The 17,869-nt window shown below is 36.0% G+C and overlaps 3 protein-coding genes across 3 annotated transcripts; all 3 read left to right on the top strand.

Moving 5' to 3' along the window:
- The first annotated feature begins 2,012 nt into the window (after positions 1 to 2,012).
- Positions 2,013 to 6,607, top strand: LOC116028620 (chromatin structure-remodeling complex protein BSH). The gene is made up of 10 exons (XM_031270387.1): positions 2,013 to 2,165; positions 2,312 to 2,400; positions 3,169 to 3,263; positions 4,176 to 4,247; positions 4,369 to 4,416; positions 4,575 to 4,658; positions 4,967 to 5,005; positions 5,607 to 5,689; positions 5,814 to 5,876; positions 6,143 to 6,607. Exons 1-10 carry the CDS (start codon positions 2,113 to 2,115, stop codon positions 6,240 to 6,242), a joined length of 726 nt encoding a protein of 241 aa, XP_031126247.1. The 5' UTR covers positions 2,013 to 2,112; the 3' UTR covers positions 6,243 to 6,607.
- Positions 6,608 to 11,168: 4,561 nt separating this feature from the next.
- LOC116030769 (aquaporin SIP1-2) lies at positions 11,169 to 13,962 on the top strand. The gene is made up of 3 exons (XM_031273100.1): positions 11,169 to 11,685; positions 12,014 to 12,286; positions 13,582 to 13,962. Exons 1-3 carry the CDS (start codon positions 11,392 to 11,394, stop codon positions 13,744 to 13,746), a joined length of 732 nt encoding a protein of 243 aa, XP_031128960.1. The 5' UTR covers positions 11,169 to 11,391; the 3' UTR covers positions 13,747 to 13,962.
- Positions 13,963 to 14,675: 713 nt separating this feature from the next.
- LOC116028491 (ricin B-like lectin R40G3) lies at positions 14,676 to 17,869 on the top strand. The gene is made up of 4 exons (XM_031270210.1): positions 14,676 to 15,224; positions 15,304 to 15,426; positions 16,958 to 17,190; positions 17,569 to 17,869. The coding sequence occupies exons 1-3, from the start codon at positions 14,715 to 14,717 to the stop codon at positions 17,186 to 17,188; spliced, it is 864 nt and encodes a 287-aa protein (XP_031126070.1). The 5' UTR covers positions 14,676 to 14,714; the 3' UTR covers positions 17,189 to 17,190; positions 17,569 to 17,869.

Genomic DNA, 17,869 nt, shown 5'->3' with positions numbered 1-17,869 from the left:
TTTAAATTTATTAGTTGCTTCTTCTTCTTTGTTTTTTTTTTTTTGAAAACTAAGGAGATGGTATTAATTCCGGTCAACAATCATAACATTACGGAGGAAGGTGAAAACTCCAAACTCCATTCTTACGTTTAGGCATAGAAACTCTCTAGTTAACAAATTGCAATCTGATTTGCTGAACATTTTACAAACGATATATCAATATTAGCAAGCATGTTCATCATATCTTTAATATCCAACAATAACAAATCAAAAGATGAGACACCAAACTTTGAATCTAAACCTTTGATTACGATCCTGACATTTGATTCAACTTTCACTTTGTCCATCTGCTTCTCCTTCAGTGAACTTAGTGCTTCCATAATCGCAATGGCTTCAGCTTCTGATGGCAAGAAAACACCTTTCCATGGCATGTATACTCCTCTTTTAAAATTTTCAAACTCATCTCGTAGGATCCATCATAAACCCATTATCTTTCCTTATTTGTCAATAGCAATATCAATATTTATTTTACACCAGTTCGATAGAGGTTTCTCCCATTTAACATTGAAAGTGGGATGAGCATTTGGGTTAGGAGTAACCGGTATACTTGCATCTTTCCAGCAAATTTATTAGTTGGTACTCACTTGTATGAATTTGGGTGTGTTTGATTTGCACAAGGGAATAGGAACGAAAATCAAATACACGTATTGCATAAAAAGACTAGTATTATAGATGTCTATGCACGCGCGCACATGTGTGCGCCACTTCACAATATTATGTTATGGGGGAGATAATGGCAAATTATTGTGTGCACTATGGTTCATACAGTGTTATGTGAATCATACAAAAAAATGCATTTTTATATACTAAAAATACATTATTTGTATATTTAATATACGTTATATATAATAATGTACTTTTAATATTCAAATAGTGTACTTTTCCTGAATACAATGTACATTTTAAATATACTAAACATACATTATTTTGTGTGCTGAATATACATTATTTGATAATATGGTCCACACAATAATGTTTGGGGATACTGGTATTGGGCCGCTTCAGTGGACTTTAACTACTATTATGAATGGTGTTAATATTTATCATTGATTTTGTGGGCAAATTATACCGTGAGCCATGATCCAAAATGATGTCGTTTCTTTTCATTAAAAGAAACGACGCTCGTTCCGCTTAGATAACTCTACTTGTATAACATATTCAATTCCATTTTATATACACTGTATTTCATTTCAGCAGGACTACAATTTCATATTCGACATTATACATACAATAATCTTATTATAGTGAGAGGTGTTATTGAATTATGGGAAAATGATTAAATAGGCCCTTGAACTTTAACTCAAAAATCAATTAGCCAACTCAATTTTTTAAAGGTACAATTACACCTATCAATAATTCATTTTTGTGCAATGAGACCCAAAACTAGATTAATAACCAGCTATCACAGGTTATTAGGGATTCGATTACCTTTCGATATATATTCAGGCCAAAAAGAGACCAACGACCGGTCATCGGTCACAAAGAAGGAGACAAAAAGGCAAACAAGTGGTTCCTTTCTCCCAGCGAGAAGGCGACCACTGTTGTGGCCGTCTCCAACTAGAAAGCGAACTAGTTGTTTCCCTTCTCGCCAGAGAAGGCGAAGGCGAAGGCGACAACTCTCACAGTGAGAAGGCGGAACCACTGATTTTCCTTCTCCGGCGAGTAAGAGAAGTGGAGAACTTCGGATTCTCCTTTCCCAAATATTGAAAGATTCAAAAAATAATTTTTGAAAATCATTTTTTTGAGTTTCTAAATGAACCATGTCATTAGCATAATAATAATAGTGTGATACCATGTCAACGAACTTAATAAGTAATATCAATTGCAATTGATAGCCATATACTGGATTAAATTATAAATAGTAAAATACATGAATTATATCAAACAAAATAGGATTTCACAGGTATACAAACCATATTAAAAAAAAGTAGAAGGGCTATATTGTATTTAAACCAAAAATAGATACCATAATCTAAAATCCCTTTCCCTCTGCATCGTTCTCCAAAATCTGCAAGTTGGCGCCCTAAATTCTGCCATCCGTTTTTGCTGGAGTTGGAGAGAAGCAAATACGCAATGAAACAGCTCTCTGCTTGGAGCTTTACGAAGGCCCCCGTCAAGTTCAAGATGTAATTACTCCTCTCTCCGTCTTCTCTAGTAGTTCTATCCTTAATAACATTTGAATTCCCATCAATTTCAGAACTCGTGTTAAATTTACGCCTTCATCTTTCACTCATGCACAGAATTGTTAATGCTGTGTAATTTTGAATAACAGTCCGACTAATGACAATCTAGTTCCAATCCGTCTAGACATTGAAATCGATGGCCAGCGACTTAGAGACGCATTTACTTGGAATCCATCTGGTAAATCCTTTTACGTTTCCCAACAACTCGAGAGAAAAACTCTAAAATTGTTTCTGCAATGATTTGAAAGGAGATTTTAGGGGAAATTTCCTAAACGATATGCCTGAAAAGTGTAGTTGGAATGTAATTTGACAGTAAGGTTGCCATGGGGGCTGTCTGGTCATGGTTGGATCATGTAGAGTTATGGATTTGATGCTTTATGTTGGAGGTTCTGTTGATTGATGAACTGCTTTTAAGATCAGCTTGGCCTACATGATTTAACAAAAGTAATTCTACAGAAGGTTCCCTTTTGAAATAGCCTATTTAGAAATTTGTTTGCTACTTGTAGGAAAAGATTTCAGCCTGAAATTCATGGGCTGACGGACCTAAATGTTAGCATTTGATGTGTTCCCCTAAATATCATTACTCATTTCTTAGAAAATTCCTGTTGTTTGTTTAATCTATGTTATCACTGAAAGTTGAGTTGGCTTCTGCATGCTTTGAGAGTCTTAAGTTACATACTCAGTTAGTATGGCATCACACACTAATGAAACGCATTGGGTTCATTAGGTCAGAGTTGCTGGTACATGTGATGATTGGCTTCTATTATGTTACTTTCATAAATTTTAAAGTGTGTGGAAGTGACTGTGATCTTTAAGCAGGAACTTTATTTCATCATTTTAGGAATATAACTAAATTAACACTAATGCACTTTTGTATGGTTCATATTATGAATTTTCAGTTTCATGCAATTTATGAGCTAAATATATTCTCCAATTATTACTACAGATCCTGATACAGAGGTGGTGCTATTTGCAAAAAGAACTGTAAAAGACCTGAAACTTCCCCCAGCTTTTGTCACACAGATTGCTCAGTCCATTCAAGTACATATAAGAACTTCGACTTTCTTTATTTGCATCTCTTGGTTGATTATGCTTTCTTTGTATCCACTGAACACACCATAGGATTTGCTTGAAGGCTATCTGTTCTCAAATGACAAGAAAAGCTAATTGTATAGTGATTTTTACTGACATCAAAGAGAATAAGGATCCATATATTAATACCACAGGAATGATCTTCTTCTTCTTCTTTTTCCTCTCTCTCTTTTCTCTCCCAGTCTCAAGGAGCTTTGACTTCTTTTGTTTAAGAAGATAAAAATTATTAAAAAGCTTGAAAAAAAGTTAAGATTCATAAATCATAAAAATAAGTATAACAATTAAAGGTATGAGTGGCATCTCAAAAGTCAAGGCTGTCCAAATTTGTAAATGTTCAGTTTTCATTGGAGTTTTATCTTCTAGAGCTTCTAGTAGACTTGTACAGGTATGCTACAAATAGGCTTCTTAGATACCATTGTCTAGTCTTGACTCTTGATGTTGCTGAAATTGCAATGTGCACACTCATTTTTTAGATTCACTCACATTTGAATTCTTAGACCTCAAAATAGCTCACCAAAATTCCACTTTTGATTCATGTTCTTTATTCTCATCATTTTGGACTATGTCATTGGTAAAAAAGAAGCACCATGGAACATTATCTTGATTTTTTTTATCAGTTAATCTATCACTAGTTGGAAAGAAGAATGCCAATTGTTGAAGCGTTGAACAAACTTCAAATGCAAGTGGTAGTAGAAAAATTAAGGCATATGCATCTCCTGCTGTATTGACTATTGATACTTTAGTGCACATCGAATTTCTATAGAGCTGTGCACCTCCAAAATTCCTTTCTTTTCTTCATTTTTTACATGTTTCTTCAATCTTCATTTATGATTATGCTTTGTTTTGCATTCAATTTTTCAGTCACAACTTGCAGAGTTTCGATCATATGAGGGACAAGAAATGTTCACTGGAGAAAAAGTTGTTCCTATAAAGGTTTGGAATGATTATCTCCATATGTGCTTGATGACTTGCTATTTTTTCATATTCTACTTTAGTCTGCCACCAGAATTTCTAGTTGTATTTTTTATTGATTAGATCTCATCGGTTTGTTCAGCTTGATCTTCGAGTTAACCATACTCTGATAAAGGACCAGTTTTTGTGGGTAAGCTTAGTTCAAAATTGGACATGAGATTCTTCAGTTCTATGATGACAATTGGTATTTTGGATAATATATTGTTAAGAATAATTAAACCATAAACTATTCTTCTGTTTTTAACTTTTTATTTAACAACTGATATAAGATGGGTAAAATAATTTCAGGACTTGAATAATTTCGAGAGTGACCCTGAAGAATTTGCAAGGAATTTTTGCAAAGATGTGGGAATTGAAGACCCAGAAGTTGGAGTAAATACAATCTAATTATTATATTCACTACTTTATTGATGCAACTTGTAAATCATTTATCTGTTCATTTAACTTTCACATGTGAAAATTCCCTTAGAAAGACAATTGACTTCTAGTTATATCCCTTTGGTTTCTTCACTTTCTTGATTCTTTATTTTTTTTATTTTTCACTTGAGTTAGAAAATGAAAATGATATCTAACTGGACTTTATCTGATGGCGTTTTATTTATCTATGGAGTCAATTAATTTTTCTGCACTTGACATTGGTTGTGACATTTGCTTTATGAATTATTGCTTTGTGTTTGCAGCCTGCAATTGCCATTGCAATCAGAGAACAACTTTATGAAGTATGTGTTTCTGTACACCAATGCTCTACTTGTGTCTTTCTGCAGTTATCTAGCAGATTTTTATTTATTTGTTTTTTTAATAAAAAAAAAAAGAAAAAAGAAAAAGAGGAGCAGGGAAAGAAAAGGGGAAGGCAATTTTTATCTCACGCCACCTTTTTGCCATTTCCAATCAACTCTAGTTCCAGAATGAGTTAGCTCCACCTCTCACTAGTAGAAAGTAGAACAACTAGAATTTTTCTGCTAAATTATAAAAACAAGTAATTACTTTGACCTCTAAACACTGTCTTGGTTCTAAGTACCAGCCTGAGATTCTATAGGTAGGTCTTCAGGTACAATCTCCTTCCTGTCAGATGTACCACAAAATAAGTACAAATTAAATAAATACCTGTCTTGGTTTGTTATACAATACTAGCAATCTAATAACATTTTTTGGAATGCTACAAAAATGGAAGATAAGAACTCATTTCAGGGTCTGTTATTGAAATGGTGTTTGCCTAAAGAATCTTAGAGTAATTTTTGGATGTGCTACAGAGAATTAAGAATGCCTAAAGAATATTGTCTGGAATACATTATTAACTTTTCATAGCGTGTCATGTTATAGATTGCTATTCAGAGTGTTGCATCAGCAAGGGAAAGCAGAATGCATAAGAAGGGGCGCAGAGGATTTGAACATTTTTCTGCCAGGTTTTCTTTTGTTTTCTAATTCTCATTTTCAGTCCTGCAATTTTGCGTGGTGGCAAACTTCACCCCCACCAATAATCAATCTCATACCTCTTCCTCTTCCCATTCATCCTTTGTTACTTATCAGTAAGGCTGGTGGAGCTGGAGTGGACTTGGTTAAGTTATATGGCAATAAAACCAGCGTTGTCCGGTAAGATTGCTCACCAACATTCTGTTATTGAATAGGGTGAAAAAGAAATAAAGAAAGAGCAACTTAAGATGAGAATTTTAATTGAGCTGTTATATTGGATTTTTAGCTACTAATCTCTAGCATACAATTCAAAGTAGTCAATCATATTCGATTTTATGGAGCAGATATTAGATGCTTATCAGTTTTATATCTTCTTCCAGCAAATCATGCTTGTTTGTTCACTTAGTTTGCTGACCTTACTCATCAATTGTGGCATCTTATTCCAGGAAAAGGAGGGAATGGGATGTATATGAACCTATTGTTGATCTCTTGTCAAATGAGGAAGTGGATGCTCTCGAGGCAAGAGAAGAAAGGAGTGCTCGATAATCTGCAAGATTGTACAGAGTCTCTACATGTGAATCTAGACTACATATCCAGCATATCTGCCCATCAGGTGTGTTCCTGCCTATCATCTAGCATGATCATTCACCTGCAACAACTCTCAATTAGAAACATGTTTTTCCCCTATAGATATTGACTTTCATGAACCAATGGATGAATAGATTAGCATTTAGGCCTTCCAAGTTCCATCCTCTAAACATTTATATATGTGAATCCAAGTTAGTATCTTTAAATTATGTTATATGCATATGCTGAAAGGATTGTAAGTTGTTATTTGTTAGTTGTGTTAGTCATATATTTTCTGTTTTTCAAATTAATTTAAAGAGTCTTGTTATACTCAATTTCTAAAATCACCTCTTAATTCTATCTTCTTATTTTGCTAGATTTTTTTTAATTATCTGATTAATTTATGGTAGAATTAGTGAGATTTAAAGGTAGTCAACTAGTCAATAAAGGTTTTGTTGTTTTTAAACATTATGAGGGTCAAATAGGCCTTAAACTAAGAAAAACTCCAATTAACCTCTTTAGCTCTTCACTTTCATGCAATTTAATCCATAACTTATTAAAGTTGTGCAATTAATTTATTTTGTAGGTAAACGCTATGTAATAGTAGGTAAAATTGTAATTTTAAAATAAACTTTAAATAAATAAATAAATAATTTTTTTTTGAAAGGAAAAAAAAAAAAATAAATAAATAAAAAAAAAAAAACAAAACAAAAAGAAGATTGCCGGCTTCTCCTCAAAGGAGAAGCCGGCAATCTAGCCGCCTCTCCGGACGGAGAAGCCTGCGGCTTCTCCGTCCGTCTTCTCCGTCCAACTGGACGGAGAAGCCAAGGCTGGTTTCTCCGTCCAGTTGGACAAAGAAGCCTCCTGGCTTCTCCGTCCAATTGGACGGAGAGCTCTTTTTTTATTTTATTTTTTAAATTTGTTTATTTGAAATAAATTATGGTTTATAAATTTTAAGTTTTTAATTTTTTATTAAAATTATCAACAACCCCTTAAGTTTAAGGGCCTATTTGACCCCTATCCCTATAAATAATTATGTGTTGAACATTGGGGATAAAATTAGATCCCAAGAATAGCATTATAATTTATACCAAATTAATTGATTGCATGACTAATGCTTTTTACCATCTTAACACTCAACTATGAGTTTTGATACCATTATCATGTTTGCTTGTCTACTTTTGTTATTTTATTACGGAGTATTAGATTCAATTTTTTTAGTAATTATAAAGCCCATTACCTTTTTACTCATTTACTTTTGAACAATAGAAAAGGGATAAGGGTCAAATAGACCCTCAAACTATACAAAATAGTGCAATTAGACCATTCAACTTCAAGAAGTTTCAATTAGGCCCTTAAAGTTGTTATCTTGAAACAAATAAGCCCTTTAACCTATTTGTGACATGTGATTGCAAGTCAGCCACTATTTCGACCAACTCCGGTGATTCTCCGGCGAAGTTTCAACGGACAAGCCAAACCATCGACCATCGGCAACCGTCACGATCGCCGGTGGCGTCCAGCGGTGTAGAAGGCGACCAAGTTGGTCGCTATCTCCGTCACTAGAGATGGTGACCAGTTGCCATCTCCAGTACACTAGAGATGGCGACCAGGTCGCCATCTCCAATGACGAAGATGGCGATCTAATTGCCATCTCCGTCCGTCTACTTATTAATAATCATTTTTATTCCACCCTACTACCAAACATTTAAAATACTTTCACCAAAACCCATTACCATTATCAAGTATTTAATACTCGTTACGATTTCGATTTCCATGTGCAAACTAAACACACCTTAGTTTTACAACAATTACAATACTTTTTAATCAAACCATAATTATTATTGCAATTATTACTTTTGTCTCATAATTATAAAATTGAAATGCAATCTAATTTGAACTCATGATAGCAATTAATTTCATATCATAACTATTAGTCAATAATCACTCCAAAATTTTATTAAGATAAGTTTGAGTATGCGTGAAATCACGTATTTTTTTTTAAAAATCAAATGGAAGGGTAAATTCAAAAAATGTCATGGGTGCTTCTCAGTGTAACTCTCCTTGGTGTTGGGACACTCAAGCAATCCTCTTGTAAGGCTTGAAACATTCAAGCTGGGGATTCTTCAATAACCCATCAGCTTACTTGGTTATGTTCACATGAGACACACTTGATTGTGATCTCCCAATCTTTGTTGATCCACTCCTTTCTTCCAATGACGCTCCCAAGGAGACCCCTAGGCAAAGCTATCCACTGTTATCTACTTCGCATGTTCTTTTGACTCGTTATGAACATCGATCCTGTGAGCACCCTTGCTCCATGCTCACTCCAAATCTTGGATGATTGCATGCTCACTCCAAATCTTTGATGATTGCCCAACTGTTAATCTCATTTGGTTGCTAGTTGAACTTTTTCAACATGCCCTAACACACTGACCTAACCTATCGTGTAACACTCTGCTACACCATGATACATTCTTGCTAAGTTTAATGTAGCCATCTATGTTTAGTGTCATAATGTCGTGCATTGGGCCTCTCACAAGTGAATACTCTCTCCTTGTCTAATAGAGAGACCTTTGTCGATGCTTTCAAATTTAAAAAACATTTAAGATTTTATCTTTCATTTTCATTAACGAAAATAATACTTTAAAATGAAGCAACTTCAAGTATAAAAGTAGTTATTAATATTATTTGAGCATGAGAGCTAGATACTTTTAAATATTTATTTGAAAAAAAAAAAAACAAAACAAAAAGAAGATTGCCGGCTTCTCCTCAAAGGAGAAGCCGGCAATCTAGCCGCCTCTCCGGACGGAGAAGCCTGCGGCTTCTCCGTCCGTCTTCTCCGTCCAACTGGACGGAGAAGCCAAGGCTGGTTTCTCCGTCCAGTTGGACAAAGAAGCCTCCTGGCTTCTCCGTCCAATTGGACGGAGAGCTCTTTTTTTATTTTATTTTTTAAATTTGTTTATTTGAAATAAATTATGGTTTATAAATTTTAAGTTTTTAATTTTTTATTAAAATTATCAACAACCCCTTAAGTTTAAGGGCCTATTTGACCCCTATCCCTATAAATAATTATGTGTTGAACATTGGGGATAAAATTAGATCCCAAGAATAGCATTATAATTTATACCAAATTAATTGATTGCATGACTAATGCTTTTTACCATCTTAACACTCAACTATGAGTTTTGATACCATTATCATGTTTGCTTGTCTACTTTTGTTATTTTATTACGGAGTATTAGATTCAATTTTTTTAGTAATTATAAAGCCCATTACCTTTTTACTCATTTACTTTTGAACAATAGAAAAGGGATAAGGGTCAAATAGACCCTCAAACTATACAAAATAGTGCAATTAGACCATTCAACTTCAAGAAGTTTCAATTAGGCCCTTAAAGTTGTTATCTTGAAACAAATAAGCCCTTTAACCTATTTGTGACATGTGATTGCAAGTCAGCCACTATTTCGACCAACTCCGGTGATTCTCCGGCGAAGTTTCAACGGACAAGCCAAACCATCGACCATCGGCAACCGTCACGATCGCCGGTGGCGTCCAGCGGTGTAGAAGGCGACCAAGTTGGTCGCTATCTCCGTCACTAGAGATGGTGACCAGTTGCCATCTCCAGTACACTAGAGATGGCGACCAGGTCGCCATCTCCAATGACGAAGATGGCGATCTAATTGCCATCTCCGTCCGTCTACTTATTAATAATCATTTTTATTCCACCCTACTACCAAACATTTAAAATACTTTCACCAAAACCCATTACCATTATCAAGTATTTAATACTCGTTACGATTTCGATTTCCATGTGCAAACTAAACACACCTTAGTTTTACAACAATTACAATACTTTTTAATCAAACCATAATTATTATTGCAATTATTACTTTTGTCTCATAATTATAAAATTGAAATGCAATCTAATTTGAACTCATGATAGCAATTAATTTCATATCATAACTATTAGTCAATAATCACTCCAAAATTTTATTAAGATAAGTTTGAGTATGCGTGAAATCACGTATTTTTTTTTAAAAATCAAATGGAAGGGTAAATTCAAAAAATGTCATGGGTGCTTCTCAGTGTAACTCTCCTTGGTGTTGGGACACTCAAGCAATCCTCTTGTAAGGCTTGAAACATTCAAGCTGGGGATTCTTCAATAACCCATCAGCTTACTTGGTTATGTTCACATGAGACACACTTGATTGTGATCTCCCAATCTTTGTTGATCCACTCCTTTCTTCCAATGACGCTCCCAAGGAGACCCCTAGGCAAAGCTATCCACTGTTATCTACTTCGCATGTTCTTTTGACTCGTTATGAACATCGATCCTGTGAGCACCCTTGCTCCATGCTCACTCCAAATCTTGGATGATTGCATGCTCACTCCAAATCTTTGATGATTGCCCAACTGTTAATCTCATTTGGTTGCTAGTTGAACTTTTTCAACATGCCCTAACACACTGACCTAACCTATCGTGTAACACTCTGCTACACCATGATACATTCTTGCTAAGTTTAATGTAGCCATCTATGTTTAGTGTCATAATGTCGTGCATTGGGCCTCTCACAAGTGAATACTCTCTCCTTGTCTAATAGAGAGACCTTTGTCGATGCTTTCAAATTTAAAAAACATTTAAGATTTTATCTTTCATTTTCATTAACGAAAATAATACTTTAAAATGAAGCAACTTCAAGTATAAAAGTAGTTATTAATATTTATTTGAGCATGAGAGCTAGATACTTTTAAATATTTATTTGGGTTCGTAACAAATTCAACTAAAATGTATAAAAGTTAACTGAATGAATATCTTACCCGTCCCTACAATATATATCCCAATTCCCAATTTCAGGTAAACATGGGATCTGACGTTTGACCTACCAATCACGTGTTTCCCATCTACACGAAATTCCGAATTATTCATAAATAACCAGTTTACTACTGCTCGCTGACTGGCTGTTTTGGTAGGGAGAAGGAGAGTGATTGTTTAGGGTTTGGGGGAGAAGTGGGTAATTCATATTCATTCAGCGCCTCTGCCCAATACAAGCGTGGGTAGAGAGAGCTGTTCCAACAATTCGAAGCTAAATTCATTCAATTCGGAGATTAGGAACAGAGAGGAGACAGAATGGGTGTGATTAAGGCAGCGATCGGCGATGCGGTGTTGACCTTTATGTGGGTGTTCTCCGCCTCCACGCTCGGCGTCGGCACTTCCATTCTCGCCGGGCTGATTGGAATTGACCATCCAATGGCCGGTCTCTCCGTCACCACCGTCCTTTTTTTCATGCTCCTCTTCGTTTTTGGTGTCATCAGTGACGCACTCGGTGGCGCCAGCTTTAACCCTACCGGTATTGCTTCCTTTTATGCTGCTGGCCTCGGCGATGACTCTCTCATCTCGGCCGCCGTCCGTTTTCCAGCTCAGGTTGGTTTTATTTGTTTGCGTTATGGTTTTCTGTGCTTACTTGTTGGAAATGAGATTTACGTTGTTTGTTGGAAATGAGATTTATGTTGTTAAATATTAAAGTTTAGATGTTTAGGTGTTATCAACATTGCCTTGGATCAGCCAATATACTAGCAGTGCATCTTGTTCTAACTGGATTCAAAATAATTGGAAGAATTACAATTAGTGTTCATTGAGGTTGCAACATGTTTTAGTTAATTTAATCCACAAGCAAATATGAATTGATACATAATAAACTAAATCATGATCATCCTTTTCAAATGACCTCGCGAATGTGTGATTCTGACAGGCTGCTGGTGCTGTTGGTGGTGCAATGGCGATTCTGGAAGTTATCCCTCCACATTACAAACACATGATTATGGGACCTTCTCTGAAGGTTGACGTTCACACCGGAGCCATTGCTGAGGGAGTCTTGACTTTCATAATGTCCTTTATTGTTTTTCTTGTCATCGTGAAGGGTCCTAAAAGTTCCTTTGTCAAGAATTGGTTGCTTACCATACCAACTGTTGTCCTAGTAATTGCTGGTTCTAGCTATACAGGACCTTCCATGAATCCTGCTAATGTAAGTATAAGTGATTTTTATTTCTTGGTTTAGATCTAAGGAGCATGACGTGATTAGTTTTTGTGTGCACACATTTTTTTGAAAAGTCAATTGATAGCTTGATTTCTCATCCTAAAAGAGATGGTAAAAGATAATTTTGATCTCTTATTAATTTTATTTTCTGTGGTTTGGGTTTGATTAATGGCTTTACTACTATTGCACTTGTATGCTCTTCATTCTTTGTTTTGTATCATTGTTCTCTTGGCTTGATTACTTTTTAATATGAGACCTGAACTTTGACTTTAAAGTGGATTTTGGTTGACATGTTACTGAAAGCTTGAAAATATTGATGTGGAAAAGATTGTTGTTTAGTCGTTAAAATGCTCCTGCCAGGGTACTGAACAAATAATATAATATTGTTTGAATTCAATTTTCAAAAGCCAGACTTGTATAACAAGGAAATCCTAAAGGCAGGCATAATGGAGATGCCGTTATATCATGACTCCTCAAAGTGAAGATATTGATTGGTTGGTTGTCCATACCTGCCACACATGTAGCGTTCTCTCACAGTAGTACAGTGGAAGATATTTAAAAGTTTTGATTGCATTTGGTCCAAACTCCAAACCTTATCATCTGGGTGAAAGTTAATTATGTTTTTGAGCCTGTATTTCTCATGTTAGATTAGATGTTACCATAATCTAAGAATGGAAGTGAAAGGTTTCCCTTTCTAGCATGTCTTTATACCCGCATTTGCTTGTTTATAATTATCATTTTCTAGGTTATTTTACTTTGAAACTATTAAACCTGCCACCTTCTTCTGTCATGCCCGGTAATCACATTGCTTGAGCTACATTGACTGAAATCGTTGCATTATTATCATATTTGTTATAATAAATCACATTAATTATGTCCTATGCAATGCCTTTGATGATTCTTGATCGTTTCCTGGCTGCAAAATTTCTTTACGTGATTGCCCTCTTTATCATCATCATAATTTACATTTTAAAATCTGTTCTCCAATTTCCAATTTGGAGGAAACTGGATGTTGAAAGTGTGCTTTTTAAGTTTTTGGGTTAGATGTGTTTATGTGCGGATATCCAGTTTTCCCTTTCATTTGTTTCTAGATGGCTGGAAATTTGTATTCTTTCTATCCTTCTTTCTCTCTAGTAATATGATGATGGTATTTTGTATATGTTTAAATACATTTCACACAGATGATTATATTCCTCTTTTTGTCATTTAATTTCCTGATTGAGTATCAATCTTCGAGAAGTGTCTCTGTGATGTAAAGCTGGTTCCTGAATTTACGTTTGCAGGCATTCGGCTGGGCTTACATAAATAACTGGCACAATACATGGGAGCAGTTTTATGTTTACTGGATTTGCCCCTTCATTGGAGCAATATTGGCGGCGTGGATGTTCCGAGCTATATTTCCACCGTCGGTGAAGCCAAAGAAGCAGCCAAAGGCGAAGAAGAACTAAAAAGACAGTTCAATAGATTGATTGTCCTGGTTTTAGATCGTTGCTATATAGTTATGATAGCTAAGTGGACGTCTAGTAAATGGACGTTATGTTTTAGATTGATTCATATAAGTAGATTGAACTGGAATTTTTATATCCAATAAATATCCTTCCCATTTGTAATGCTTTGATAATCATTGATATGGAGTAGTAATGGTTCATTAGCCTTGTTTTGCAGAACGCATGCCCATAGCCCCATACCAACCGCTATTATTTTTTGTGGCTGTTAAGTTTATATGAGCCCTAAGGTAAGAGTGTACATTTGCTACCAACACAAAATTTATATATGTTAAATAAAACATTTATTTATTTATGATTACACTACGTGGTGTCTTGAGCAGACCCTAATTGTAGGAGACATTTTCAGCTCGCATTATACTCAAATTAATTTCTATTGACACCGGGCCGACCCTTAAGGGTCAAAGTGCAGTTAAATTGATTCAAGAAGGGATTTGAACTCTCGATTTCTCTCAAGGGATAAGAGGTCGATCATGCCAACTAAGCTGGTTAATAAAACATTTGTTTAATAGAGAGACAAAAACATTTTTTGTCATTTAATTATTTTTTTATTTTAAAATTTTAAAATATGGTCAATTTTAAGATAATGTGAATAAGATGAAATGAAGTTCAAATATGGATGAAATGAAGTTCAAATATGGATCACGATAACGTCCTGTAATTATTGTCAATCAATATTCTTAATGCTTAAGAAACTATGCATTGTTTGGTTGAACCACCCACTTTCCCCATTTTATGAACAAAATTACGGAGAAAAAAAAAACTCTTCTAGACCCCTGTCGCCTCCACGTGTCCTCTTAGATACTCCGTATTGACAACGCAGGCCCCTTTTAAAAAACGAAAATACTACTACAACTACCTCAGTATAAAACCCGCTTGCCCTCTCTATAATCTCGAGCGATCACACAAAAATGGCGGAGTTTCCTTTCGGCCACCACCACCACCACCACCGTCACCACGGCGGCGAAGACGAGCCCCCACCGGAGGTCAGCTATGTCCACCACACTTCCCATGTAAGCAGCGGTGAGCCATACCCACCGCCGGGAGTCGGATACGTCCATCACCATGAATCATACAGCGGGGTTTATCCGCCACCGCCGGCCGCCGGCTACCCTGAACCCTACGACGGAGCTTATCCTCCGCCACCAGCCGTCCACCACCATGAACCGTACGGCGAGCCGTATCCTCCGCCACCAGTCGTCCACCACCCTGAATCGTACGGCCAGCCTTATCCTCCGCCACCAACCGTTCACCACTTCTCTCACGTTGAGGCTTCCTACCAGGAATCGCATCACCGCCCCGCCGGGATCGATAATAGGCCAACTGTTCGTGTTTTCTGCAGGGCGGAAACTAATCACTCGCTCTCAATCCGCAATGGAGAGGTCATTCTGGCCCGTACAGATCCCTCCGATCCATATCAAGTATATATGATCTCTTCCTATTTCCCTACTGCTATAATTCAATATGATTTAATCTTATCGTTACTAATTTAATTTTCAGCACTGGATCAAAGACGAGAAGTTTAGCACCAAAGTTAAGGATGAAGAGGGACTTCCTTGCTTTTCTCTGGTGAATAAAGTTACAGGGGAAGCCATTAAGCACTCAATTGGCGCCACTCACCCGGTATGCGTACGCAATCATCTGCATTTTTAATTTTTTTTTTTTTTTGGTAAGTTAGGTTTCTAGCTTAGGCCAGACTAAATCGCGAGTTGCCTCTTTAGTCTCGGTTAGTATTTGCTTTTGTGCATATTATTATACTTACTTTCACCTCATATGCAATTCGATGTCTTAGCCAGAACTATGGACTATAGTATCATATTCCAGGAAGTTACCTAGGGGTGTGATAGGACTAACTTTTGGTGATTGTGGTGAGAGAATTTTGCATTTGTACCAGTTGCTTTGCGTGCTTTAAGAAAAGTGACTAGTAAAGGCCAGATGATTAACTTTATTCATAAGTTATTATTTATTAAGTACCATCCATTACATTACACACCGGTTTCTTTTGGAATTGCACACCTTAGATTTAAAACCCTTTGCACCCTTCTTATGAGCAGTATCAAGTATCAACTCATGCTTGATGCATTTGTTAGACTTTTGATCCCACCCCCGGTTCTAGAAACAGATGAACTTGTCCTTGATGCAATTGTATGGAAGTCTTTTGCCTTGTACCTTTTGGGATAACCAACTAGGTGATCACATTAGTAAAAGGGGAAGTTAGGGTTTAATTGAGTGTTCAAATTTCTGCCTCTGAAAGTTATCAAGACTGGAGAAAGAGTATGTTGGTTGTGTTTCTTTCTCAGATATATAATAATCTTTCTGATATAGAATTATTATCTTTCTTCTTTTTTAGCTGATGTTTTCTTTCCCACTTTTCAGAAATTGATGCTTGGATATCATTCTTTTTTGTGCATTTCCTTGCATTTATCCTCAGAGTTCATTATATTATCTAAGAAGAGAAAGGTTTTCATATCTATTAACAAGAAGGAAACAGAGAAACAACTTGATGTAATGGTGGTAGAAACTAGAAAGGCCAGTCACTTAAGAGTGGAGTGCATTTACAAGACATAGTTTTTTTTGTTTTTTTTATGATTTGCCAGCATCTTCCACTCCTTGGAACCGTGGAATTTTGTGCTTGCTAATAGATAAAAACAACTCAGAAACTCAAGATCTACATTTGACAATACTTAATATACTCAAAACGTACCCTTGTCCCTATTAGAACACTGGATTTAACAAGAAATAACCAATAGCTAAGTGACTAGTAGTGAAAAGAGGAGGGTATTGTTAAAATGGTTTGTTTACCATTATTGCACCTGCTGTGTAGCTATATGTCATACCATGGTCCCCATTCCTTCAATGTTTTACCAAGTTGCTTCTTCTTCTTCTTCTGTTTTAAAGAAAATGTTTCTTGGTGAGCATGTTCTTGACTAAATTGTACTTTGAACCACATAGTTTGGAATTTTGGATGCATCTCCAAGCTATTCTGTGTTTTGTTGCAATGAGCATTTTGGTTTTGCCTTTATTAAGGATATTAAAAACTGTCTTCCCATCTTAAAAACAATGGAAAATTTGGAAAAACAATTATCAATCCTACTTATGCCTATTGATAATTTAGACTAATCAGCTTTAACAAGTCACTGAAAATAATTTTCAGGTGCGACTCATTCCATACAATCCCGACTATCTTGATGAATCAATATTGTGGACGGAAAGCAAGGAGACAGGTGATGGGTATAAAGCAATCAGAATGGTTAACAACATTCGCCTCAATATGGATGCATTGCATGGTGATCCAGATCATGGGGGTGTCCATGATGGGACTACCATTGTTCTATGGGAATGGGCAAAAGGACACAACCAGCAATGGAAGATCGTTCCCTATTAATTGTAAGTCTTTTAACAATATATATATGTGCTTACTCTCCTTAATTGTAAGTCTTTAAACGTTATATATATGTGCTTACTCTCCCCCACCTTTCCAAAGGAGTGAACTTTGGATGGAAGTATTTGCCTCAATCTACAAATGCCCTTGTAATTCGTAAAGGTTCATTATGTTCACCCCCAAATATATAGGATTTTTTTTGTATTGAACCATGCAGGATCCCATTTGGCCATTTTCCATGCGTGAAGCGTGCCAATAATCTCTCTCTCACACTCTCACCAAACATCGGCATACACTATTTTGGTTCTCCCTGTGATGCTAGCTTCTTCATAGATATTCTTCAATTCGGTTCTAACTATCCATGCATGATACAATACTTGCAGGGTATTTGGCCCGAATGTGAATTTTGTCAAGCGTGATTAATCCGTCCAAATGCCAGCTTGTTTTCTGTTTGCGTGATTTTGTGTTGTGTTGTGTCTGAAACGTCTTGGATCAGCTCTTGCACAGACCTTAATGAGTATATTTATGTGAGCATTGCTTGGTGCTCAGCATGGTGGGAAACCAACTTCTTTCCTATTCATATTTGCGTATTGTATTGTATGTATGAATGTATGCTATGCTGTTGCCAGCTGGTTTTGAACTTCAAATTGCATTCAATAATAAGGTATGTTACCGTGTGTTCAA

This window comes from Ipomoea triloba, chromosome 9 (genome assembly GCF_003576645.1).
Source record: "Ipomoea triloba cultivar NCNSP0323 chromosome 9, ASM357664v1".
NCBI classification, from domain to species: domain Eukaryota; kingdom Viridiplantae; phylum Streptophyta; class Magnoliopsida; order Solanales; family Convolvulaceae; genus Ipomoea; species Ipomoea triloba.
Note: the sequence above shows the minus strand (reverse complement) of the source record. Positions and strands in the feature narration are given on the sequence as shown.